The 27,787-nt window shown below is 33.0% G+C and overlaps 2 protein-coding genes and 2 long non-coding RNA genes across 12 annotated transcripts in view; all 4 read right to left on the bottom strand.

Annotated features, from left to right (window-relative positions):
• LOC144561698 (disease resistance protein RGA2-like) overlaps window positions 1–5,944 on the bottom strand; it is a 40,894-nt gene extending 34,950 nt beyond the window's left edge. For all 8 annotated transcript variants that reach the window (XM_078310757.1, XM_078310775.1, XM_078310767.1 and 5 more), the window contains exon 1: window positions 5,566–5,944. In XM_078310757.1, coding sequence (XP_078166883.1) covers window positions 5,566–5,871 — 306 coding nt within the window. In that variant the 5' untranslated portion in view covers window positions 5,872–5,944. The remainder of the gene's footprint in view (window positions 1–5,565) is intronic.
• An 8,581-nt stretch (window positions 5,945–14,525) lies between these two features.
• Window positions 14,526–15,568, bottom strand: LOC144561794 (uncharacterized). Of its 2 annotated transcripts, none has more exons than XR_013513923.1 (3): window positions 15,468–15,564; window positions 15,220–15,314; window positions 14,526–14,662 (listed from the first exon to the last, which is right to left on the bottom strand). It is a non-coding gene; the product is annotated as an uncharacterized LOC144561794 (long non-coding RNA). The 2 variants fall into 2 exon arrangements; XR_013513922.1 differs by lacking the exon at window positions 14,526–14,662 and adding an exon at window positions 14,796–15,109 and having other exon boundaries at window positions 15,468–15,568.
• Window positions 15,569–15,683: 115 nt separating this feature from the next.
• Window positions 15,684–16,290, bottom strand: LOC144561801 (uncharacterized). The gene is made up of 3 exons (XR_013513925.1): window positions 16,206–16,290; window positions 15,991–16,036; window positions 15,684–15,899 (listed from the first exon to the last, which is right to left on the bottom strand). It is a non-coding gene; the product is annotated as an uncharacterized LOC144561801 (long non-coding RNA).
• Window positions 16,291–17,159: 869 nt separating this feature from the next.
• On the bottom strand, window positions 17,160–26,290 carry LOC144561690 (disease resistance protein RGA2-like). Its single transcript, XM_078310744.1, has 3 exons — window positions 25,849–26,290; window positions 17,456–21,035; window positions 17,160–17,306 (listed from the first exon to the last, which is right to left on the bottom strand). The coding sequence occupies exons 1-2, from the start codon at window positions 26,152–26,154 to the stop codon at window positions 17,496–17,498; spliced, it is 3,846 nt and encodes a 1,281-aa protein (XP_078166870.1). The 5' UTR covers window positions 26,155–26,290; the 3' UTR covers window positions 17,160–17,306; window positions 17,456–17,495.
• Between the last annotated feature and the right edge of the window lie 1,497 nt (window positions 26,291–27,787).

Raw genomic sequence — 27,787 nt, 5'->3', positions numbered from 1 at the left:
AAATTAGTGCACTAGATATACATAGGAAAAATTTATTTAGAAATAGACAATTGTAAAATCGGTAACAAATTTTGATTGATAAATTGTGTTTATGCTAAAATCAGAAACTTTGAAAATATGGAAATATATTTAAATTTACATTATAGAATGGTAAAATTGATTATAAATATTAATTAATTCCATTTTACTTGTAAAATAGTTAGACTAGTTTGAAGTATTTTAAATTTATTGTGACATCATGTGAATTGAAAACATAGTATATAAAGGCTAAGTTATTTCCAATAATATAAGGGGTTTAGTGCAAAATAACTAGTTATTAGAATAAGGAGAAAAATAAGTTAATTCCTTTTAATAAGACCATTTTGCATGAATAGGCACGTGTAACAACATTGACATTTTGTTTAATGCCACCTGGTAACTCCACTCACCTTCTCTTTGCCGATTAACTATTTTCATCTTATTTTGACCATGGTGAAAAGGACGGGTAGAGAGAAAATTTAAAAGTGAATATCGGAAACAAAAAGGAAACAAAAAGAGGGGAAAATTAGAGTGGAATAGAAAAGGAGAAATTAAGAGAGAAATGGAAATTGAAAAGAGGAGAATGAGGGGAGAAAAGAGGTGAAAGAAGAGGTGTCGATAGCTCGACGTGGCCGAGAAGCGAGAAAGTCAAAGAAGGCGACAACATGTAGCTTTGATTAGTTGATTGCTTGTGTTCATGTGGCTGCTCTCGAACGACTGGATTGACTCGATTCTGAACAGTGAATGGACTTCGAGCCTTTTCATGCCCATCGTTAAAGAGGTGCGGATTTCGAGTTATTCCTTGATCATTCTAACTAATTTTATTTTTGTTGTTTGTTTGTGAGTTTTATTGTTTGCTTGATATTGTTGTTGTGTGATGACTGTGCTTGTGGGTAGCTTGCTTTTAATTGTCGAATCGTTTGATGGATTTCTAGATAAGTGTAGATAAGTTATATGGTTATGGTTCAAATTTGCATCGCATAAATATGTGATATAATGTAAGAAGCAATAACTATATACAAATTTTGTAATTAGTACATGCATGACGAAATAAAACCTGAACCATGAATTTGGTGCAAACAAATTCTGCTTGCATGACATAAACTGTAGAGTTTATAGAAATGAATTGCATTAGAAATTAGTAGATATTCTAATAACTTTTGTAGTGAATTGTTAACCAAATCAGTATGCATGGTGACAATCTTTAGACGAGATGTTATAATTTAGACAAGTATATATGCATAAACCTCAAGTATGGTATTGAATGGTTTCGTATTAATTTCTAAGATTAGACCATAATTTGATTTCAATTGATTGGCTTGACATTAATTGAATCATGTGTCAGTTTCCTTGGTTGCTAATTTATTGTTTGATGCTTGTTGATCTCTTGTTTGTTAGTCGAACTATAGATGCTTGTTATTATTTAGAATAGTTTGATATAAATAAATGATTATATTTTCTCAAACATGAATGTATAATGTTGCATGTGAGACATCACCGTGTTTTCTGAAATTTCGGTATAATGTTATTGGAAGCATTTGAATTGAATTATGAAATATTCGGGTAGCGCATAGCTGGGCTGTGTAGGCGCCATATTCGGGTAGCGCATAGCTGGGCTGTGTAGGCGCCATATTCGGGTAGCGCATAGCAGGGCTGTGTAGGCGCCATATTCGGGTAGCGCATAGCTGGGCTGTGTAGGCGCCATATTCGGGTAGCGCATAGCAGGGCTGTGTAGGCGCCATATTTGGATTGAACACGACCAGAAAAATGTTTGATATGATTGTGAACATTGCATGCTTTTATTTATAATATGCTACTTGATATGTGAACTTACATTTAAGTACTACGGTTTAGAATTGTTGGTGATTTGTTTCTGTGACTTTGTTAATTGTTTTTACATATACATTATTGCATTTAGAAAAATACATAGGTATCTCTCCTCCTTATTAAGGAGCTTAATGTCTAGATCCTGTAAGGGTCCTGATTTACTGTTTTTTTTTCGGAGTGATGCTCAACCGTTGAATTTTCAGATCGCACATAGATGAATTTTCCAAATTATGAGCTTCAACACTTAAGTATGCATTGGTCGCGCCGCATATGATCCCAGTGCCTGTAGACCGCGCGCCGCACCCGTGGACTGCGCCTCTGAACCACGCACGGCACCTGCGGACCGAGCCTATGCACCGCGCACCCTTTTTCTTTTTTTCTGCTGAAGGCGAGATTCGAACCCAGGTGGGTTCTGTTGGTGCCAAAATTCTTACCACTACACTAGAGTTCATATGTGTTATCTTGTAGATAAATATAGTATTTAACTATTTTTCTCTACAAATTTGATTTAAATTATCTCTCCTCCTTATTAAGGAGCTTAATATTTTCTACTACATAATTTGCTCCCGTTGCTGTGCACGAGCACGATTACTAGTTAAATATCAAGAACTAATAGTTATAATAAGGCATTGAGACAAATGAATATTTTTATTCTTGTGCAACTAGTTTAATTATAAGATACTCTGGTTTGGTTATGTTTTGCAAGATGTTTCTTGAAATTTGAATTATTGATGTTGTCTTTTCATTTTGGACTCGATGTGGCTTAACTTAGTTGGTTTGATCTACGAATAACTCGACTGGAACTGAATACCGCACTTTGAGATTTTCCATCTCTCACATTTTTCCACTTTGGTGGGTTCCAGGTACAAAATGCAAGATGAGGAAAGATGATGTCGAATTTTAGGACTGCGGAACTTGCGAAAAAAAGAAAAGAAAAAGTAAGTTATGTCATTGGTAATGTTTGTATATATATATGGTTATGTATGATAATAGAAATCGCTTAGCGCTGATGAGCGCGGCAGGTTGTCTTCCCTGCTGTCGGGGTGTGACAAATATATTTTGGGTTTTCTAAATATATTAAATGTTTATGGTTTCTAGGGTCATGTTGGAATGTGCAATTCATGTATTTGATAATTGTGTCATGATTAATGTTATTTATGTTCTAGGATATCTAAAAGGCATCATGTAGCCTATAAATAGATGAGTTATCATTCGTAATATGTAAGGGCCTGTTTGGTTGTCACGGGATTATACGGGATGAGATTTGACGGGATGAGAAATCACTTTTGAAAAAGTGAGAACCCATAGATAATAGTATGCTTGGGATTAATTATAGAAATGTGTTAATATGAGTGTTCGGTTGTACTATAGGATTAGTTGTGGGAAATCATGCTTTATGTTAAAAATATGTATTTCTATTTAAATTATGTATTTAAAATAAGAAAAAATAATTGTACAAAAATAATTATGTTATTTGTAATTTCAATATATAGAGGATCAATAAGCATGTAATTTGTACCTAAAAAAAAGTTTGTAATTTGTAATTTCTATAATTATGTAATTATGTACAACCGTATTCGAACCATTGATTTGAACAAATAATTATGCACAAAAACAATTACGTACAAATAATAATTATGTACAAATATTTTTTATACATAGATGATCATAAGCATGTAATTTGTAAAAAAAATGTAATTTGTATTTCTATAATTATGTACAACACCATTTGATTTGTACAAAGAATTTATATATAATTTGTATATGTAAAAGAAAAAAAAAACCTGGTCCGGACACTAGCTATGTGATTTGTCACACAATTGAAATAGAATTTAGTACAAGCTACTTACGTTTGGATCGTGCAAGGAATAGCTCAAGAATAGCGATTTTTGGGTTAGTGATTGAGAATAGTGCTAACCCAAGGGATTCAAGAATAGCACTAACTTTGGCTATTCCGAATTAGTAGAAATGTTGTTTGGATTGTATGTTAGGAATAGCAAATGGACGGAAGAAATATAATAATGATTTATTTGTTTTTATTTTTTCAACTAACTTTTATATTTATAATGACTTGTTAATTATATATAAATCATCATATTTTTCAATAATACTTCAATCTAATATTTAAATTAATATTATATTATATTAATATTTAAACTAATATTATTTTATTTTTAAATTAATATTAAATTTAATATTAAATTTAATACTAATCTAATATTTAAACTAATATTATTTTATTTTTAATTTTTAATATTTAATTTAATATTAAATTTAATACTAATCTAATATTAAACTAATATTATTTTATTTTTAATTTTTAATACTAATCTAATATTAAATTTAATACTAATCTAATATTTAAAGTAATATTATATTACATTTAATATTCAAAAAAATATTATATTATATTTATTTAATATTCAAAAAAATATTATATTATATTATATTAATTTAATACTAATATAATATTTAAATTAATATTTTATTTAATATTAATCTAATTTGATATTATAGTTATTTAATTATTAATCTAATATTTAAATTAATATTATATTACATTTAATATTTAAACTAATATTATATTACATTTAACATTTAATATTTAAACTAATACTATATTTATTTAATACTAATATAATATTTAAATTAATATTTTATTTAATATTAATCTAATTTGATATTATAGTTATTTAATTATTAATCTAATATTTAAATTAATATTATATTACATTTAATATTTAAACTAATATTATATTACATTTAACATTTAAATTAATACTGTATTACATTTAATATTTAAACTAATATTATATTATATTTAATCTAATATTTTATTTAATACTAATCTAATATGGTATTATATTTATTTAATATTAATATAATATTTAAACTAATATTATATTATATTTATTATTTAAATGACTACGACTGTACGACATGATATTTAATCTAATATTTTATTTAATATTATATTTATTTAATACTAATCTATATTTTAAATTGATATTATATTATATTTAATATTTACACAAATATTTTATTTAATACTGATCTAATATTATATTATATTATATTTAGTACTAATTTAATATTTAAACATACTTTAATTGAGAGGAATCAAATATTTTATTAATATCACTAACCCCACTAGAGCTATTCTTGCTAACCCACCATTTCTTTGGATTAGTAGAATAGAGCTATTCTTGAGCTAATCCTATTTGCAAATTTGTGTTTGGATCACCAAGATTTGAGAATAGTGGAGCTAACCCAAGAATAGCTCTATTCTTGAGTGATCCAAACACACATAAAGAGTTGTTGTTGTGTGTGTGAGAGAGAAAAGTAAAGTGGCAGACACTGAGTAGAGAAAAAGTGTGAGGAGAGGGAAGGATGAAAAAAAAATATTCACTTTGAGCTAACAGAATTTTTCCCAACAGAAATGAACTAAGATGGGAACGCGCGGTTCGAGAAAAAAAAAGTGGAAACTCATTGGGAAGAAACGGGCCATCCGAAAGCAGTTGGGAAAAAAGCAAAAAATTGAGCCAAATTTCACTTAATTCCCATGAAATTGTGATCATCCGAACAGGCACCAAGAAAGTTGAAAAATATCAATATAGTGTGAAAATTTTTACTACTCTTCTTCTCTTTACTATTTCACCCTTCCACTGAATATATAATATAAAATAAAATAACAAAAGATCATGAATAGGCCAACAGTACCAATAGCTTATTGTCCTTTCCTTTGGCCTTGCGTTTGAGATGCTTGTACTCGAGCTCGTGGAGGATAGCCTCAGCGTCAAAGTAAGCATTCTTCAGACGGGCCAGCCACCTGGTGAGCTTGGCGTTATGGGGGCTGTGTTGCGCTGCTTCGATGGTTAGCTCGAACTGTGGCAGGAGAACCGTCTCCAAATCTTCGAGGCCTCTGGCGATGTCGCTTCCTAGGTAGGAGATGCTCTTGTTGACGAGATCTTTCACAACAGGGGACACGACCCACCCAAGCCCGGCCAGGGCTATTTTTTCTGCCATCTACTGAAAGAAAGTGGGTTTGTGTGGATTCAACTTTTTTCTGATTTCAGAAATTGGAGAGAGGAAGGGAGAAGTTTACTAATTAGTAATAACTTTGTGCATTATCAAAGATTAGCTAGCTGTATATTATATATATATATGTAGAGAAGGACAGCCAACCAATTCATTTAGGTTTTTTAATATTTTAATTTTGAAAGATTACTAATTTGTAGGTCCATTTCTCTGGCACTGCATATATATGGTGGTCGCTATACTACCAAACTTTATCTTTAACTTTATCTTTAACTTTAACTTTAACTTATTGCGTGAAGATTACAGATTTGACTTAAATTATAATTTTCCCAAAGGGAATTTCATGTATATTCTTTAAAATTTTCAATATTAGGTACTTATCCCTCCTAAATCAATAATTACATATTTATTTTTAAAAATTGTACAAATTCACATAATTGTCCAATTCATTATATATAACATTGACTTTCTATTTATTCTCATTTTACCCTTCTATTTTTCCTTCTAAGGCTAGTGTTCTTGTTTTTTTTTCAAAAAGTGTATACCATGTTGTAGTCACATTTCTTGTCTTTTCTACAAGGGATGCAATCAACTGCCAATTAAGCCACATTAGTTCAACGTTGGACATCTACCTATCTGGACCAAGTTTTTTTTTTTTTCAAATATACTTCTTTTGTCAACTTTTGTAAATAAGTTACAAACATATATTCGTATATAAAATCATTATATAATTATGCTTCATCCTGAAAAATTTGTCTCGCCTTATTCTATGTCGGGCTCTATTCAGCACATATATATGGTTCAATTAACGTATAGGGGTGAGATTTCATTTATGTTCAAATTTTTATATGTATGTGTGATTTTCTATATAATTATTCGATTTTTTTTAGGACTTTTATTTTTTTTTTCATGGCTTTACATCAAACCAGATTTGTAATGGCCTCTTGGTAATTATTTTTAATTTTGTCCTTAAAAAAAGAAATTCCAAATATAACCCAAGAAAAGGTTCGTTTCATTTCTCTTCTCTTGGGTTGTACATTACAATGTGTTATCTAAATTATTATATGAGGATTGTTGGCAAGGAAAATAAATGGTTTTGGGGAATTCGAAAAATAACATATTAAAAAAAATCAAATCATTTCCCTTTTGGGGGAGTTTTTATTAATAGCATATTAAAAAAAAATAAACCAAATCATCTCTATTTGGAAAAATTCGAAAAATACCCATGTCGCAGATCCAATCTATGGACTCAATTATTGGAGTCCGCACAGATAATCTGTGATCATGGACTGAGGTCCGCAAATTGGGTCTGTGGCCTCAACAACAATTTTTTTAGAAGATTTATTACTAAAAAGGGGAAAACATTGATTTCTGTGCCACAAAGTACAAATTTATATCTTAATTTTATTCTCTGACAAATATATTACTAAAGACAATTAAGCAAATTGTGTTATTATAAAATTCAATCATCTCTGTCTTTCAAAAGAAGTTGAATAAATTGAGCTGTTGCTGGTTTTGAAAGAACTAGAAAAGGCTAGAAATTGAGAAGAGTTTTTACTCTATTGATTTTATGCAACATAATTATTACAACAATGCATGTCACAAGCTACAACTACCGTTGAAAAAGAGGCAAACTCATAATTTAATTTTGACAAATTCGCCTGTTAGTGAATTACATAGTATGAATTCTAGAGGATTAAGATTCATTGAATAAAAGGGCGCTAGGCGGGTGAAAAGCTCTGACATCGATATCTATTTCTGGCATCAAGATTCCTCTTTGTATTTTATGGCATAGAAATCAAACTTTTGTTTTTTTTTAATAAATTTTGTGTAAAAAAAAATATATTGTTGGGGCCGCAGACTCAATATGTGGACTTCAGGTTTGGACCGCAGATTGTTTAGCTCTACAGCCTGGGTAAACATGAAATTTCTCCAAAACAGAGATGTTTTGGTTTATTTTATTTTATTATGGTAATAATAAAAATTTCGGCTCGTTTCTTTTCTGATGAGGGGGGTGTTTATAGGATTTGTTACAATTATTGTTACCTTTGATTGGAAGAGTTTATTAGTGAATTTTGTTACCCAAAATTTTTATTTTTACCATTTCTAAAATTAAAGTAAACAAATAACCTTATTTTTCTGCTAACCAATTCGTTCTTTATTTTTTTTGGGTCAACCAACCGAATCATTTAGGTTTTTTAATATTTCAATTTTGAAAGATCACTAATTTGTAGGTCCATTTCTCTGCCACTGCATATGGTGGTCCCTACACTATCAAACTTTAACTTTAACTTTAACTTATGAGTGAGTCTATGGTACTATGCATATTACGATTTGTTACCGTGCTACGGCTCTATATTCGAGTTTTCAAATCCTAACGGTCGATCCGAACCATTCATCTTGTTCTTCATATTAATATGTGTTTGGAGACCAAATTTTACATTTTTTGAAATTTTTTTTACTATATTTTTAGATTTATTGAAAATCACTGTTTTTGAATGGTCCTGAATTTTCAGATCAAGTGATTTTCTAAATATCTAAAAAAATAGTAAAAAAATTTCAAAAAATATAAAATTTGGTCTCCAAACACATATTAATATGGAGAACAAGATGAACGGTTCGGATCGACCGTTAGGATTTGAAAACTCGAATATAGAGCCATAACACAGTAACAACCCGTGATATGCATAGTACCATAGACTCACTCACTCTTAACTTATTGCGTGAAGATTCCAGATGTGACTTAAATTATAATTTTCCCAAGGGAGAACTTCATCTATATCTCTTAAAAGTTTCTCCTAGTTATCTCTCTAAAATTAATAATTACATATGTATTCTTAAAAATTATACAAACTCACATAATTGTTCAATTAATTACTTTTTTTTATTTACCACCCTAATAAATCAGAATTAAATTATTACCACCCGATAAGTCAGATTTTAAATTATACCACAAACGCATATCCAGTCCACACACAGATTATTTTAGTGCGCGAACTGGATATGAGTACCGAAATTAATTTTTTAATATTTTTTTGAATTTTTTATTATTCCGTCTGCATCCCCAGTATGCATGTTCTATTATGTTTCGTTCTGTGGTATTTACAATTATATGTACATATAAAATTTGAGGGTGAAATTGTAGAAAATAAAACGCACTTATTTAACAAATAAATTTTTTGACTAAATATGAACTAAAAATTACTACAACAAATTATACACACAATCTGAGTAGAATTTTGTACTAAGTTGGTGCACAAATTGCTACAAATTACACGCATAATTCAATAAATGTTTTATACTACAAATTATACGCATAACAAAAAAAAATAGTCAAAAAATTTCAAACAATTCATAACAGAACTAAAAAAAAAAAAAATCCGTGCGCATACTGAGGATGCGCATGGAATAATAAAAATTTCAAAAAAAAAATATTAAAAAAAATCAATTTTGGTACACATACCCAGTCCGTCCATCAAAAAATCGGTGTGCGAACTGGGTATGCATTCGTGGTAAAAACTCAAATTTGTGAAGTTGGGTGGTAGTTGTTTAATTCTTATTTATTAGAGCGCTAACTAAAAAAATTTCGGAATTCATTATATATAACATTAACTTTCTATTTTTCGTTCTAAGGCTAGTGTTTCTATCTTTTTTAAAAAGCGTATGTTATGTTTTAGTCACATTTCTATGTTTCCTTCTTCTTGGTAAAAAAAAAATGTAATTATTGATTTTGGAGAGATAAATACGTAATATTAAAACTTTTGAGAGATATACATAAAATTCGACCTTTTGCCAATATATCTATTTCAGAGTCAACAATTTCTTTTCAGAGGAGATGGATTAAAGCAAAGCATCATTTGATTCTCAGTGTTGTAAAATGTGAGGAGATGGATTAAAGCAAAGCATCATTTGATTCTCATTGTTGTAAAATGTGATGTTGTAACTGGGCCAATCTAATAATTTCACATTGTGTTGCTTGTCAGATTTCTTATCGTGTCTACTAATTTATTTTCATTTAGTTCCCACCAGTGTTGTAACATGCGGTCACATAGGTGTATATAGCATGCTACTACATTAAAAATGTCTATGCAAACCACATATACAGTTTAGGATAAAAACGTACGGATTCAAAAATATTCAAAACTCATTACTAGACTCATTATTTGAGTCCATATACTAAAATATATCCAGAATCCATTATCTGAGTTTCGAACCTGGGTCCCCGTTAAAATTGGAATAAAATCCGGTGCTCTTCCAATTCCTGCTTTTCCCCTATTATTCTCTCTATCTCTCTTCTCTTTTTCTCTTCCATGTGATTCTCTTTCTAGATCTCTCTTCTTCTTTTTTTGCTTCAAACACGCCCTTAGACAATTTCCATTCATACAAGAATTCAAAGTTACAGAGAACATGAGATTACATTTTGAACATAGGATAAGTGAAATCCAAATATGTTAATTTTTAAGAGAAATATAGATAGAAAGAAATAGCAGGAATCTACTTTTCTAACTAGAAAAGCAGCGGATACACATCCGTTAAAATTTTCAGCTCCTGACTTCTTTCATCACTCAAGGGTTTTGATAACGTGTATTTTGAAATTGTGGAACTAAATGTGATGTGAGTTACAAATCGGATGGAGCGGTTGTTGTTGGACTCCAGCGCAGCCCAATAAATGGAGGTAAATGTAAATGCTTGGCATAAATGGGCTGCTTTTGTGCCTCTAGTGCTGAGGCTGATTCTACCCAATAAATAGCCATCTAGTGATGGGCCGCAGCCCAATTAATTCTACCCATTTACAAGTGTTTTTTAATGCTCTCGGAGCTTCTAGTGCTGCTGCCTGCTGTTTATTGGACTAAAATATTTTTTCAAGTGGACTGTTGTTGTTGTATATTCTTTATTTTAAAATCTATTTATATAAGTCAGTATGAAAATTCGTATACCGTATCAAAACTGTATTTAAAAATATTAGTTCTCACAAATCAGAAATGCAGTGGACTGATAAAAAGAAAAAACAAGAATTGGTCCGTAGTTTGAAACTGCAAACACTCAAATTTGATAACGGTAAAATTTTAATTTTCAAAAAAATAGAATTATTTAATTGGTAAAAATAAAAATTTCTACAACTTACAATATTAAATTTGGGGGTGAACATGGTAATTTTCACGGGTTGAACCATTCTCTGAAAATGTCGGCCAACTCTCTACTATATTATGAGGAGGGATCCAATTACATCCTTTTTTGGTGACACCGAATTACACTCTCCATTTTTTAAGTTTTCAAATTTCAAACAGTCGATCCAAACCGTTCAACATAATGGATATGTTAAAATGTGCTTGCAGATCAAATTTTACATTTTTTGAAATTTGTTTGCTATTTATTAAGTATTTAACAAAATTGCTATATTCAGACCGTTGAATTTTTGTACCCATCTTAATAAATAGTAAAAAAATTCAGAAAAATGAAAAATTTGATTTGCAAGCACATTTTAACATATCCATCAAGTTGAACGGTTTGGATCGACTGTTTGGACTTTGTAAACATAAGGTATAATCTGGAGACCGTTGAATTTTTGTACCCATCTTAATAAATAGTAAAAAAATTCAGAAAAATGAAAAATTTGATTTGCAAGCACATTTTAACATATCCATCAAGTTGAATGGTTTGGATCGACTGTTTGGACTTTGTAAACATAAAGTATAATCTGGTGTCATAAAAAAAGAGTATAATTGAATCCCTCCTCATATATTATATCAGCCTAAAATAATAAATTTTTATAATGAAGCCCAACTAGAATTCAAGTTTATCATAAAGGATAGTTGATGTTATATATACCCAATACTTCCGAATTTTTTATTAATAGAAATAAAATAAAAAAAATATTTAAAAAGAACACTACTTTAAAATTTTTGCGAAAACTAGGTAGATCGGGTTTTGTAAACTCGTCCCGCCGGACGGGACTACACAACCCGTCCCGATTAATCATCATTAAGCCTTAACCAACATCTCGAAAGAAAAAAAAAAAAAATCCTGGACGGGTTTAAGCGTCCCGTCCCGCTCCGTAAAAAAAAAAAAAAAAAAAAATCCCTGGACGGGTCCTCTTAGCCCGTCCCATCCGACATTCCTTTCCCGTAAAACTAAAACAGATGGAGGGGTTCCTTGTAACTTTCCTTTAAACTCTCTGACGAGCTTCCTTCTTACCAGTAACTCCGTATTTTGCCCTGGTATCGCCTCCTAATGCTCCGATCTCGTACCAGTAGTCATACCTCCATGAATCTTGCAAGCCGAGCTCTTCCATGAATCTTGAACTCGGTTGTCCATTAAAATTAAATCTCCTGATTCTTGCCCAATTCACATAGTTCCTCCCTGCGTGTTTGACATTTACTTGGTTTCGCCAAGAGGGAACCATATCCAGCGATTTGTTGGAGATGACCTTCACCAGGATCTTGGAGTCCGATATCACCTGGTAAGTACATTCCTGACTTGTGTATCCCCTGTTCTTTATCTGTTCAAGGATCTGATTCAACGCCACTGCCTCCACTTGCAATGCATCATGTGCAATTAAATGGCTGCCTTGTGCCCTTTCTAAGTTTCCTTGCCCATCAAAGATAACCATCCCAATCCCTGCATTGTTTGTTGTGTCCCAGGACCCATCTACCTGTATTGTCAATGAACCGGCGAAAGCAAAGAAGGTCAAAAGAGAAAGAACAGCGTGAAGTAAACAAGTGGGGGACGGGCTGCTTAAACCCGGCCTGGAATTTTTTTTTTTTTTTTTTTTACGGGACGGGACGGACTGCTTAAACCCGGTCTGGAAATTTTTTTTTTTTCAGGCTCGAGACGGGATGCTTAAACCCGTCCGGGAATTTTTTTTTTTTTTCCGTGATTATGGGTAAAGGCTAATCAGATTAACCGGGACGGGTCAATTGGACCCGTCCGGTGGGACGGGTTTACAGGGCCCGATCTACTTAGTTTTCGCAAAAACTCAAAAGTAGTGTTGTTTTTAAATATTTTATTTATTTTATTTCTATTAATAAAAAAACCGGCCCAATACTTTATGTATGGTTTTCCTTGTGGGACTAGCTATTGAACTCCGGAAACCGGACCATGTTTTGTTTATTGTATTATAAGTGGCCTATTTTAATGTCTAAACTCACGCAACCCAAGGGTACTTCTATTAATTAATGTCTAAACTCACGCAATTAGTGTACATCAATTAGTAATTCCAACTCGGATTATAATTTTAGTTCCAACAACTAATTAATTACTGAACATTATTAGCAACACATTTATATCCAGTCAGTAATTTCGACTCATATAATATTTTGATTTTTTGGTCAATTAGTCAGAGCAAGCTTATATTAATTAATTAGTCAGAGCTAGCTTTAATTTTGTTACTTTGATTTGAAAGAAATGCGATTCTCTCAGTTAATAGAATGAATAATTACAAATATTTAAACAAAAACAAAACAGACATTAAGGAAAAAAAAAAAAAAAGGAACAAGCAGCAAAAAACAAACAAAATGCTTCATGAGTCGTGAGTCCTGACAAATTTTAACAATGTGACTGGTAGAGACGAATAAATTGGAGTTGGAAAACATCTGATAATACATCAACATTCAGTTCTTTTCTAGTACTTTAAAACAAGTTCCTTTCCAAAGGAACTAAGTTTGCTGTTCCTACATGGCAAACAAGATCCATTTTAAGTTTGACAAGGATACTAAATTTCAACAAAACAAAACCAAGCTCCAAATCCTACAGAGAATCTATTATACTCGATTTACATAAACTCTCACTAACAACAACACTACTACTACTACTACTAATTTTACTTCTTTGCCGAATGGCCAGTCTTTCTCTTATATGCTTGGTGCGGGTCCACATCCACTTGAACCTCATCTCGCAACCTTTCCAAGGGTACTCTAACGGCCGCTCATCTACGTGCACTTTTTGGTGACTCCTCATGTATTTATGTGAGAATAATATCTTACCGGATCCCTCTTCAGGACATATATCCCTTTTGTGCAATCCTTTGTGTGTAATTCTATGTACATTAGTATCAGACTTAACCTGTTTGGCCAGTTATTTGAGAGAGGGTAAGATAGAAAGAACACAGCACATTAGATAACATGTTATCGGCCAAACACAGAGAGTACAAGAGGCGGCATCAGAAAATAGAACTTTGTTTAGGTGTGAATGGAAAAACTATTAAAAACAGCTAGCGAGATAATTAAATTGATTGTTTTATTGATGTATTGATCATAAATTTACAATACATATATACATCACAGCTATAGATACATCATATAAGGCTTTACTAGCCTTTAACGATAATGACATAATGCTAAAAATAAAAATAAAAGAATATAATTAATGGATCTATTAGCCTAAGTAACTAACTGTTTGCCAGTTGCTTTAATGGAAAAGAAAAGGAAGGCAATGGTACACGACCCAGTTTGTTTACCAGAAAAGAAAAGGAAGGCAAAGAAAATAGCCAAGGGTATAATTTGCAAAAATACACAGTCTGGATTATGCTAAGTGTACCCGAATGTATCATTTCCATCAAAAACTGATGCAACCCGATTCTTATTTAGCGTTCTGAAATGAGTTTGAAAACACAAATTGTGCTTGCTCCATCTCTTGGTTGTCCCAATTAAAAACTTCATACAAATCATCATTTGACAATTGACACAAAGTTATGCTTCCCAGAATTATCCAAATCACTATGGGAGGTTTTGAAACTTTCTTCTGTTTCGTCTCTTTCTTCTTTCATTCTCGAGTGAGCAGCCTTATGTTAATATGAAACAATGCACACTGACAAAAGTTATAACAGCATCACAGAAAAATTGATCAAGCGAACACAGAGATTTTAACGTGGTATCACCTATAGCGCACTCCACGGTACACACACACCCACCCACCCAATATTTTATTTCATCTCAAAGAAATTCAGTTACAACTCACATAACACAGAAAAATTCTCTCTTTCTCTCTTATTTTTGTTTCTTAGAGAAAGAGAGCTTATATGCCCCATTAGAGGTTGCACATCCTGTACACATACAAAATCAGAAAAGATTCTCCAGCTAACTATTTTTGGTAGAAATTAAACACCATCCAATAATAGAGAAATCAACCAATTCATTAGAGGGTGCATACATGTCTTGATTCATCTTCAAGAAATATTTGGCCTGATCCACTTCCTTGATTTACTCCTCTAGATCTGGTGTGGCACCAACTACACGTGTCAGTTTGTAGTTCCAACACACCTGTATCAGAGATCATGTGCATATGGTGTCACAAATATTATACGATTGAAAAGCAAGTTTTAGAGAATTAGAGATTCACCTGAGAGTGAGACGAGGACTCTGATTCTTCTGGTGCAACTTTATCTACTTGGATCTCCAAAATCTCTATAACAACCTTCTCAAATTGTGATTTATCTACAATTCTACATCGAAAAAAATACAGTCAGCACTTTGGTTTATATTTTATGAAATTCTTGTATCACTTCAATAATATCCTATGATGAACAGTCAAACAAGTTTGAGAATTGGAGAAATTAATCTATGTTATAAAAAAGAATAAGAGTTAACCAATGAGGTGATGAATGATGGCATCACACACACGTGTTGGGTGTCTCTCATCCTCACTCTTGAATTCTAATTTTTAACTGGTGTCTTTTTCGTATCCCCTATAACATAAATGACAAAAAAAATAGAAACAGTCAATCTATACAAAGAACTAGCAATAAAAAGGGAGATAAGCAGATCTTCTGAGATGCTTTGACTAATTATTTTATTGTTTAATACTCAGAGATATTTTAGTAAATAATCTTGTAGGACAACTAAATTTCAAATCGGGTCGACCAGCTTGAGGACGATCGGTTCATATAGGTGTGGCAGTTTAAATTATTTATCGGTCGGTTTCAACGTCTCCTGTGGGTTGGGGACATGACTGCTGTTTTCTTCTTCATCCCCGTCAAATAAATAAAAAAAAAAAACTCGAATTCCTCCTGCTCTCTCCTTCTGGGACAGCAAGAGTAAGCAACCAGAGAAAAATATGACTTAAAAATTTAATCAGATTAATTAGAAAATCGAGAAAATGGATTGCAAATACCTTGAATCACCATTGGAGTTCCTTGAGGCCGCCTCTTTGTCTTGTGCTGGTTAAAATACAAAACAAAAATATAATCGAGGACCCACACAAATTTCTCAAAAGCCTATATAAATTAAGTAAAACTGAAGGGAGAAATGAGGAAGAGAACTACTTGAAATTATGATGAAATTGATTTGCATTGATTATATAATTTCACATAAGTTTACAATACATACCAACTTTCTATTATAATGGATATAAGGCTCAAGAGCTGTTAGAAAGAACATTTAGCCATTGGAAGAAGCATTCCTTTTCTGGTCAACATCTAAGAGAAAAAGAAAATCAAACTCTTGGTAAGAACAAAATCAGATAAATAAACAACTATAACTATTGGCAACATTTGGGGTTATATTTCACTAGGGCTACCAAATCGCTCATGGCCAGTGCATCGAAAGAAAAATACTGTTAAGATTTGAGAAATGAAGAATTAATGAACTTTTATTGATTTGTTATGATCTATTACATGAACATTACTTGGATATTTATAGTCCAATTCTATTGTGGCTGTTTGTTGCTTTCGTAAAATGCTAGATTTTGTATATGTCTAATTACAACGATTAAGCTAGGTATATAATTAAGTTATAACAGCTATATTTTGGATGCTAGCTAAATTCTTTCCTAAATAAGCCTATGATGATTTTTTGACACAATTATCTTATTTCTCAACAGGTAACGACGCTAATAACCTGTTCAAATTTTAGCCAAAAAGAAAGTGCCAGAGTCATATACATGCTTAGAAGGATTAAACCAAACAAGATGTATACAGGTGTACACAGGACTGAATGTGATGCTGGCAGAATTTAAAAATAATGTGATACTGGTACCCAATTCATAAATAATGAAAATATAGTAATATACCTTTCCTTCTACTTTGCCGGATTTGATGAGGTAGATTCACTTTTTTCTGAGGCATTTGCATCAGCATTTGCACCGGCATCAGTACTGCCTCTGTTTTTTTCTTGTTTTTTGCCATTGTATATACTGTATAAATTAAATTTGTCATATTCATAAAACATTAATGTAATGAAAGCATAAGAAAAAAGGAGAGCCAAATAGATTATATTAAATAATTTTGAGTTAAATTAGTGTCTTTAGTCTTTACATTAGGACTCAAACTAAAACCTCGTGCACTTTGATTTATTCATAACAAGTAAACAAAAGCATGCTCGAATAAGAAATTTAGCAGTAAAAAACTCCGATCGAGTACCTACCTAATTCTAATGTTATAGCTGAACAGGTCATCCTTTGAGAATTTTTCCAAAGATTTAATGTTATTCCTGAAAAAGTTATGTAAATGCAATGATGTTTAGTCAAATTTCATGCAAAGAATAGAGAAAAATGAAAACAAATAAAAAGGAAAAAAAACTAAAAAAAAGAGCAAAAAGAAAGAAAGAAATAAATAAAACAGAGAGAAAAAGAGCTATACCTATTGCAAGAAGGGGACAAAGGTTGGAGCCCTTCTGAAATCATTCAATCACTGTATCTTGTATGCATTGAATCTTGTGCCAGTCTACACCATTTGGTTGACACCTTTCCCTTAACACTGGAGAACCACTTATTGTAATCCTTTGGACTGATCCTGGCAGTTCTGGCAACCTTGATATTTTGGGACAGCCATCGAATTCTATATACTCGAGCGTTGAGAAGCCACTCAAAGTTATTGGTAGGTACTGTGTTTTGCAATTCAAAAATGCAAGAGTCTTGATAGATTGAAGGTGATCAGATTTCTCAAATGAAATTTCTTTTTCTTCGCAATATTCTATACACAAAACTCGCGGAGCAAAAAAATCTTGGGATGATAAAAGTTTGTTCAACATCGCCAAGCTACTGATAGATAGTAGTTGTCGGCAACCTTGCCAAGACTCCAGAACAGATTCTACAGTAAGATTTGGAAGTCGAAGTAGCAGAAGCTTATTAATAGAAGGACGAGATTCTAAGCCCTGAATGGCTCTAAGACCGTGACAGTTCCAAAGCTCCAATGATTTAAGTGAAATTAGCTGCCGAATTGATAAGAATCCTTGCAAGTTGCAATTAACAATTTCAACATCCTGGAGGAATGGAAAATTGCTGTTTAAAATAGCCTGAGGAACTACACAAGATATAATTTTAAGGGACTGCAGAGTGGGGGGCAGCGGTGAATTGTCACTAACTATTGGAACAACTTGATTGAACTTGTCCAATTGTTGCAATGACTTTCTAAACATGTCAACACACCAACAACTCTCTACCCAAAAGTGCTGGAGATGAGGGATTGCATGCAGACCACCGAGTGATCTTAGATACCAACAGTGTTTTATCTCTACTACTCGGAGGCTCTGTAGAGATTCTAAGACTTGTATTGGTGGAAGTGTGGTTATTGTCATGATGCCCGATAGGTATAATTCCTCAAGAGTTACCATTTCTCTCAGGCAATCTGACAATGCTCCATCAGATATACAACAATAGCCAAGATGAAGGATGAGAAGCATGGAGGGTAATTTCAATTTATTTGCTCGTGTGTTGAATCTGAAAATAAAGTTCATCCGTTCCACATGATAAGTCCACCAAGCTCTATTTACATTTATATTTGGGGAGTGCTCCCATGCATTATCCTGTACAGTGCTTTCCAAAATTTGAAGCTCTTCTCCATAGTTTTCTACTGAGATCATTTGCTTAAAGCTTTTAAGTTCATGATCAAGTGTATGTGTATCACGATCAAGAGAAAATTTCAGAAATCCACTTTCCAATATGCTCTGGTTTTCATTTACTCGCAACTCATTCTCACATACTAAAATCAAACATGGACATTTAATGATTGATAACGTAGCAAGGCATTCTGGAAAAGTAGGTAATTCTCTCAAAGCCCCTAAATTTTCAAGAACGATTTCAGAGCAATGACGGTATTGATGAAAATTTGGGGGAAGAATTGGCAGAGCATTACAATTGTAAAATCTGACACCTTTTGCATTCTCTATGAAGAAACCTTCCTGCAACCAGGTTGGATATGTTGATCCCCTATAACCATCAATACTAAGCCACTCCAGGTTTGTTGGAGGTTGTAGGGCCTCAATAACCTCTCTTTCATAGTCATTAATTTCAGCTGACTCAGTCCACACCAACTCCAGCTTTTTAAGTTTGGGTTTTTCAATTAGCCTCGCCTGAATAGCTTCTTCTTTATCTCTAACATTCTCCAGATTTACTATTTTTAGAGAGCCACCAATCTCCTTCAAACATCCCAGTTGTTGTAGCTTGTATCCTTCCTCTTTTCTCACATGGAATTCATCCAAACTGTGGAGTGAAGTTAATTTTCCCAGGTAAGGTACTGGAGGTAAGGTATTGACCTTATTATCATCACTGCCATACAGCTCAATGTGTCGCAACTTGATCAAGTTACACAATTTTGTTGGAAGAGTCTTTACACATGAGGGTAAAAGTAGAAACTGGAGATGATAGAGTTGCAATATTGAATCTGGCAACACCTCAATTGAACTCATGCATATATCTAGCAACCGTAAGCTCCTAAAACCTCCTAGAACTCTTGGTAGTGTTTTATAGCCCCTGGAGCATACTTCTAATACCCTCAAGTTTCTAAATTTTTCTGTTGATATCTTGGGAAATATTTCACTAATATCGTCAAGAAATGGATTACCCAAGATAAGGGTACGCAAGTTACTTAAATTACATATACTAGATAGTTTCTCTTTCAGAATTTCATTGTTAACTTTGAGATGTACATGCTGCACAGTTGAGGGTATTTCTCTCTCAGCATTTGTTACCCTAAAACAATCTCCAACAGAGAGCTTTTCTGCAAGATCGTGAAAGAGATCATGCATGGTATACCATTTATGAGTTTCATCCACCGGGTGAAAAATAGAGTTCGCTATCATTATTTCAAAGTATTCCAAACATATATCTTCAACATTTCTATTATTATCTGAGGGCTGGATAAAATCAAGTGCCACCCAATAATAACACAGCTCATTATCAAATCTTCTACCTTTGGGAAAAACACTACAAAATAAGAAGCATCGTTGTAATTGCACATCGAAGTGATGAAAGCTCCACATCAAAATCTCTCTAGTGTCGCTCAAGTTGACATTTTCTAGAGTAGCTCGCCAAAACGAGATATCTGGCTGTTTATGCAGCTGGTTACCAACAACTTTTGCTGCCAAAGGCGATCTACTCATTTTTTTGGCAATATGGTCCACAATATCACTCAAATCATTCTCTAATTGGGAATTATTGATTTGCAAACGATCAATTGAATGATATCTCAAAAGTGATATGAAATCATCAAGTGCTAAATCTCTCAACTCAGTAGGTTTGCTAGGTTGTAATGCATTAGGAAACGAACATAATGAGCGACTAGTTACCAGAATTTTACATTTTGCTCCTCGAATAGCAAATGGTTTTAAGAGCTCATCCCATTCATCTTTTCCTATTTTTTTATCATACCAAACATCATCTAGTACGAGCATGATATTGTCAGATTCAGGTAATATTTCTAGGAGTTTGTTTTGTAGGACACTTAAATTGTGTAAATTGTGTATATGAGGGCATTCCCCTCCTGAGACACACTCAATCATTTGCTTTGTGCACTCAGTGATATCTAAGTTTTGGGATATGCAGATCCAAATTTTGTTAGGAAAGTGTTTCTTTACCCTTGGATCATTATAAATATACTGTGCAAGTGTAGTCTTGCCAGCTCCACCCATGCCGGTTATTGCAATAACCGAGTAACGATCTCCATCATCCAACAGAAATTTAATTATATGGTCACGTTCTCCATCACGACCAAAAACTTTGTGAGCAAGGAGAAAAGTGGTGATAGGACGGTTATTACCAACTATTACGGAATTGTTTCCCAGTAAATCACGCAAATCCTTGGCTTCTGCTGCAATTTCCTTGAGCTTGTTCAGTCGATTCAACAACTCTCTCTTTTGAGAAGATAACAGAGAAGCCTTTTTTGCCACCTGGGCGGCGAATTTTGCAAGAGGTTTGATAATGGGTTTAGAGGAGAGACGTATCTGTTGAAATTAATGTTTTAGTTTGAGAAATAATAAACTAATTAATTGGTCAATTAGTCAAATGTTTGAGTTAATATATTTTGGGTTTTCTAAATATATTAAATGTTCATGGTTTCTAGGGTCATGTTGGAATGTGCAATTCTTGTATTTGATAATTGTGTCATGATTAATGTTATTTATGTTCTAGGATATCTAAAAGGCATCATGTAGACTATAAATAGGTATCATTTGTAATATGCAAGAGAGTTGGAAAATATCAATATAGTATGAAAATTTTCTACTACTCTTCTTCTTCTTCTTATAATTTCTTTCTTCCACTAAATATAAAATATAAAACAAAACAAAAAGGCCATGAATAGGCCAACATAAGTGGTATCAGAGCATAAGTTGTGTGAGAGTTCAAGTGAGGTTTCTCTTATAAAAGTATGATAAAAAAAAGTTGAGAGGGCGATGGGCCCTAGCTCAGCTTGTTAATTTTGGACCGAGCTACAGCCAAGTGAGCTGGACCTAGGGCATCCGAGCTAAAATCTCATCTTGAAATCATGACAAGCCAGACCGAGTTAGCTCGCAAGCTAACGAGCTGGCTCGCTGGGTTTGACTGGATCTTGTTTTAAGAAGAAAATAAATTCTACAAACCTTTTGGATCGAGCTAAACTGAGCTGGACTGAGTTAGACAATATAAAATACACACAAATTCATACAAATTGACAAATTGATGCCTAGCCGAGCTAGCTGTGAGTTGGCTAGCAAGCTAGGCCCCAGCTTGAACTCGTTAATTCTGGATCGAGCTAGTGGCGAGCTGGCTCGTTAACAGCTCAGTCCAGTAACAAACAAGCTGTTAGCGAGCAAGTCAAGTGCGAGTGACGATCAAGCCACGAGCTACGAGCTTTTTTGCCACCCCTAGCGATGGCTATGCAAGGTGGTCCATGGGGACCACAAGGTGCGCAACTCGTCTTTGATGGCGAGAGTTATGACTACTGGAGTATAAAGATGAAGACTCTCTTGATCTCACAAGATTTATGGGGGTAGTGGAAGAAGGTCATCAAGAAAAAAAGATAAGAAGGGAAAATAAAAGGTTGAGACTCGGGTGAGAATAAGGAGGATAAGAAGAAAGATGTGAAGCTCTTTATTCGATTCAACAAGCCATCACTGACATGATTTTTCCAACAATAATCAGCGCGACATGTTTGAAATGAGCATGACAGATTTTGCAAAACGAGTTTCTAGGTACCGAAAAGGTTAGAGACATAAAACTTTTTAACACTTAAAAGATATTTTCAGAATTTACAAGTGAAGGAGAAAGAAACTTTAATATAGTATTTTTCTAAGGTGATTGAGATGGTGAATCAAATTAAAAAAATTGAGTGAATACTTAACCAATAAATCGATGTGTGAGATACTTTTAATTAGCCTCTCTCCCAAGTACAACAATATTGCAGTCATTATTGAAGAAACCAAATACCTCTCTACCCTCAGCATCCAAGACTTGATGGGTTCTCTTGAGATGCATGCACAAAGATTAAATAGACGTAGTGATTCTTCTCTTGAAAGTGCATTTCAATCAAAGGTTAATTAAAAAGAGTCATCTAACCAAAATGTGACCAAAGGGGATACATTAACCATGGTGGTAGAAATGGAGAAACTCAAACTTGCAATTATTGTAAGAAATCAGGTCATATAGAAAATAATTGTTGGAATAACTCAATATTACTATTGCAAGAAGTTTGGCCATGTTGAGAAAAATTGTAGGTTGCAAAATAAAGAGAATGCAAATTATACGGAGAAGGAAAAAGGTGTTGAAAGCACATTTTATGCATGCCAATCAGTAGTTGAAAAAGAAGATGCGTGGTATGTTGATAGCAGGTGTAATAATCACATTACCAGAGATGAGTCACTATTTTGCAAACTTGATACAACCACCACTATTCAAATTACAATGAGTAAAGGTGCAGTTGTGAAGTCGAAGGGTAAAGGCACAATTGTCGTTGCATAAAAGAAAGGTAAAATTTTAAGTGCAAACAATCAAATACATGATACTCCCAACTGCACTAGAATATGGAACTCATGACATTCTTCTCCTAATCTTCCCTCAACAATCTTAATTTGGTGGCAAGGGGGGGTAGACACGGGCTTCACATCATTCATATTAAACCGACAAAAGTTAAACGATGGTTTTTTTGTATTATGAAATCGTTCCTTCACCGATCACCCACCAATAAATAAGTTAGGGGATGATCAATCCCAATGCACAAATGCGGGTTGAGATCATGTCTATAATTTATGTCTTTCGCGGATTCCAACAAATAAACTATCATTGAATTATAGACATGATGTGTTGCTTGTTCCAGACTTGACACAAAATTTACTAAGTGTTGGGTAATTGATTGAGCATGGGTATGTGGTTTAATTGTGAAAAAATTATGACAAAGTTGAGGAAAAAAAAAAGAGAATTGGTGGTGGTAGTGAAAATGGAGAAAAATAAAAACTTTCCACTTAAACTCAAATCCAAAAAAGTGTTGCTTTGAAAGTTGATGTAGAAGACTTGTCTTGGTTGTGGCATAAGAGGTTTGGTCATTAAAATTTTGAGAGTTCAAAATTGTTTCACAAAAAGAATATGGTGTACGGGTTGCCACAATAGAAGAGAAGGGTTATATATGTGAAGCTTACGCTCTCGGTAAAATTCACCGAGAATCATTTTCAAAAGAGAAGGCATGAAGAGTAAAGAAATCGTTGGATCTTATTCATACTGATATATGCGGTCCTATGAAAACAACCTCACATGGTGAAAATAGGTAGTTTATTACTTTCATTGATGATATTTCCATAGAATGTGTTGGATTTACTTTTTTGAGATAAAAATTTGAGGCATTTTCAGTTTTTAAAAAGTTACAAACTATGGATGAAAGACAAAGTGACCGATTAATTAATAAGTTAAGAAGTGATAGAGGTTGTCAATACAATTCCAAGGAGTTTGAAATTTTTTGTGAGGATATCGGCCTAGAAAGACAGTTGGCGGTCTGTTTTACACCGGAACAAAATGAAGTTGCTGAAAGGAAGAATAAAATGATTGTAGAAATGGCGAGGACCATGCATGATGAATAAGAAGGGCTTACCGATGACATTTTGGGCAAAGGCGATATATATAGTGATTTACTTGTTAAACCGGTGTCCAACAAAAGCGGTTGAGAACAAAACACCATTTGAAGTGTGGTCTGGTGGTAGAAAGCCATCGAGGAATCACTTAAAGGTTTTTGCTTCATTTTCTATGTGTATAGTCTCGAAAGAGATGAGGCACAAGCTTGAAGATAAATGTGAGAATTGTGTGTGTGTGGGTTATAGCACAAAATCAAAAGGCTATAGACTATTTTGTTTGAAAAGAAATAAGGTGATTTTAAGTCGGGATATAATTTTCAATGAGAAAGATAAGTGAAATTGGAAAGAAAAAAAATGTGAATAATGTATTTTTTTTTCCGATTCAAGATAAACTACAAAAGGAGTCAAGTGTTCAACATGAAAGTAGCCATGAAGAAGAAGAAATAGAAGAAAGAGAGCAATCACAATCTCCTATGACAAATGTCGGGGCAAGTTCATCTCCTCCAAACTCAACTCTAGTAAGATTTAGAAGATTACATGATATTTACGTGTTGTTAAATCGGAATGCTTTGAGCAAGAGGTCAAAGAGGAGGTGTGGGTAAATGCAATGGAATAAGAGATAAAAAAATCAAGAGAAATGAAACTTGGGAATTAACTGAAAAACCAAAAGAAATGTGGTCGGGTTGAAGTGGATTTACAAGACAAAGATGAATCCAGATGGTTTGGTGCAAAAGTACCAGGCAAATGAAGAAATTAAGAAATTGTGTTGAGGAAGATTTTTGAAAATATTGGGATAACAAACTAAAACATTAACGGGGAGTGTTGAAATTAATATTTTAGTTTGAGAAATAGTAAACTAATTAAATTGATCAATTAGTCAAATGTTTAAGTTAATGTATTTTGAGTTTTCCAAATAGATTAAATGTTTATGGTTTCTAGCTAGGACTATGTTGGAATGTGCAATTTATGCACTTGATACTTGTGTCATGATTAATGTTATTTATGTTCTAGGATATCTAAAAGGCATCATATAGCCTATAAATAAGTGAGTAATCATTTGTAATATGTAAGAGAGTTGAAAATATCAATATAGTATGAAATTTTTTTAAACGGGAATGTTTTGAGCAAGTGGTCAAAGAGGAGGTGTGGGTAAATGTAAGGGAAGAAGAGAGAAAAAAAATCAAGAGAAATGAAACTTGGGAATTAATTGAAAAACCAAAAGAAAAGGATGTGGCTGGGTTGAAGTGGATTTACAAGACAGAGACGAATCCAGATGGTTTGGTGCAAAAGTACAAGACAAATGAAGAAACTAAGAAATTGTGTTGAGCAAGATTTTTGAAGGTATTGGGGTAATAAACTAAAACTAAGGGGGAGTGTTGAAATTAATGTTTTAGTTTAGAAAATAGTAAATTAATTAAATTGATCAATTAGTCAAATGTTTGAGTTAATGTATTTTGAGTTTTCTAGAAAGATTAAATGTTTATGATTTCTAGGGCTATGTTGGATTGTGTAATTTATGCACTTAATACTTGTGTCATGATTAATGTTATTTATATTCTAGGATATTTAAAAGACATCATGTAGCCTATAAATAGATGAGTCATCATTTGTAATATGAAAATTTTTGCTACTCTTCTTCTCCTCAATTACTATTTCACCCTTCCACTAAATATATAATATAAAACAAAATAACAAAAGGTCATGAATAGGCCAACAGTACCAATAGCTTCTTGTCCTTTCCTTTGGCCTTGCGTTTGAGATGCTTGTACTCAAGCTCGTGGAGAATAGCCTCGGAGTCAAAGTAAGCATTCTTCAGACGGGCCAGCCACCTGGTGAGCTTGGCGTTATGGGGGCTGTGTTGTGCTGCTTCGATGGTTAGCTCGAACTGCGGCAGGAGAACAGTCTCCAAATCTTCGAGGCCTTTGGCAATGTCGCTTCCTAGGTAGGAGATGCTCTTGTTGACGAGATCTTTCACGACAGGGGACACGACCCACCCAATCCCGGTCAATGCTATTGCTCCTGCCATCTACTGAAAGAAAGTGCGTCTGTGTGGATTCAACTTTTTTCTGATTTCAGAAATTGGAGAGAGAAAGGGAGAAGTTTACTGATAACTTTGTGCATTATCAAAGATTAGCTAGCTGTATATTTTATATATGTAGACAAGGACATTGACATCGACGACTTTGAATAGGCCTAAGAACAATTTAAAAAGAGAAAAAAAAGGGAATGAAGACAATGAACGACTTGAATCAATCTAACAATGTATGGTTGTCTGACGCTAGCAGCTGCGTATGTAGATTTTGTGTTTTTACCAGAGCGCATGCATTTAAGGAAATAAATCTGCTGCAATTCCAAAAAATCACAGGACCCTGCGACTCCATATTCACTCCTTCATCTGTTTTGAGATCCAGACATAAAAAAACATTATTCGTGAGATTCGTGCATTCTAAAACATGGAATCTGGAATTGCAGGAGTCTGCAATTCTATGAAATCACAGCAGATTTATTTGGTCTTGGAAATATATACGGTGGATACTGGATACTGTGTTTTGGCAGATAGTCACACCTTTATGTAGAGAAAAAGTCCCTTCTCTTGGGTTTTATTAACATAAATTGTAAAAAAATAAGAATTGTATATGAAAGTAGCAACTGCTTAATTACTTAATTATCTCTGTTTTTCTAATAGTCACTTGTTGTGCAAAGAGTATATGAAGCACCAACTGTGAAATTCACCTATATATTTTATTAAGAAACCAGAATACTTCAAGATACGGTATTCAATCAACTGTTGAAACCAATACCACTTACAAGGGCTGCAATCAGCGGCGCATTAAGCCCACATTATTTCACGATGTAGCATGCATTTACATATATGGACCAAGTTTTTTTTTTTTTTTTCAAATATACTTCTTTTGTCAACTTTTGAAAAAAGTTACAAACATGTATTCGTATATAAATTTGTTTCACCTTATTATGTATTCGGGCTCCGTTTAGCACATATGGGTCAATTAATATATAGGAGGGAGGTTTCATTTTGTTCAAATTTTTATATTTATGTATGATTTTCTATATAATTATTCAAGTTTTATTTTTTTTAGGACTTTTATTTCTTTTTTCATGGCTTTACATCAAACCGGATTTGTAATGGCCTCTTGATAACTATTTTTAATTTTATCCATGAAAAAAACGAAATTCCAAACATAACCCAAGAAAAGGTACGTTTCATTTCCCTTCTCTTGGGTTTTACATAACAATGTGTTATCTGAATTATCATAAGAGGATTGTTGGCAAGGGAAATAAATGGTTCTCTCTTTTCTTTTCTGTTGAGGAGGCGCTTATAGGGCTTGTTACAATTACTGTTACTTGTGATTGGAAGAGTTTACTAGTGAATTTTGTTATTACCATTTCTGAAATTAAAATAAACAAATAATCTTATTTGTCTGAAAATTTAATTTTTACTCTGTTCACAGATTTCAAATTAAGGATCAACTTTGGGTGTAACTGCGAACCAATTCGTTCTTTATTTATATTTTTTGGTCAGCCAACCGATTCATTTAGGTTTTTTTTAATATTTCAATTTTGAAAGATTACAAATTAAGGATCACATTAGTCTATTTCTCTGCTGATGCATATATATGGTGGTCCCTACACTACCAAAC

Source organism: Carex rostrata, chromosome 1 (genome assembly GCF_964058835.1).
Source record: "Carex rostrata chromosome 1, lpCarRost1.2, whole genome shotgun sequence".
NCBI classification, from domain to species: domain Eukaryota; kingdom Viridiplantae; phylum Streptophyta; class Magnoliopsida; order Poales; family Cyperaceae; genus Carex; species Carex rostrata.
The sequence above is the reverse complement of the archived record's forward strand: the minus strand, read 5'-3'. Positions and strand labels throughout refer to the sequence as shown.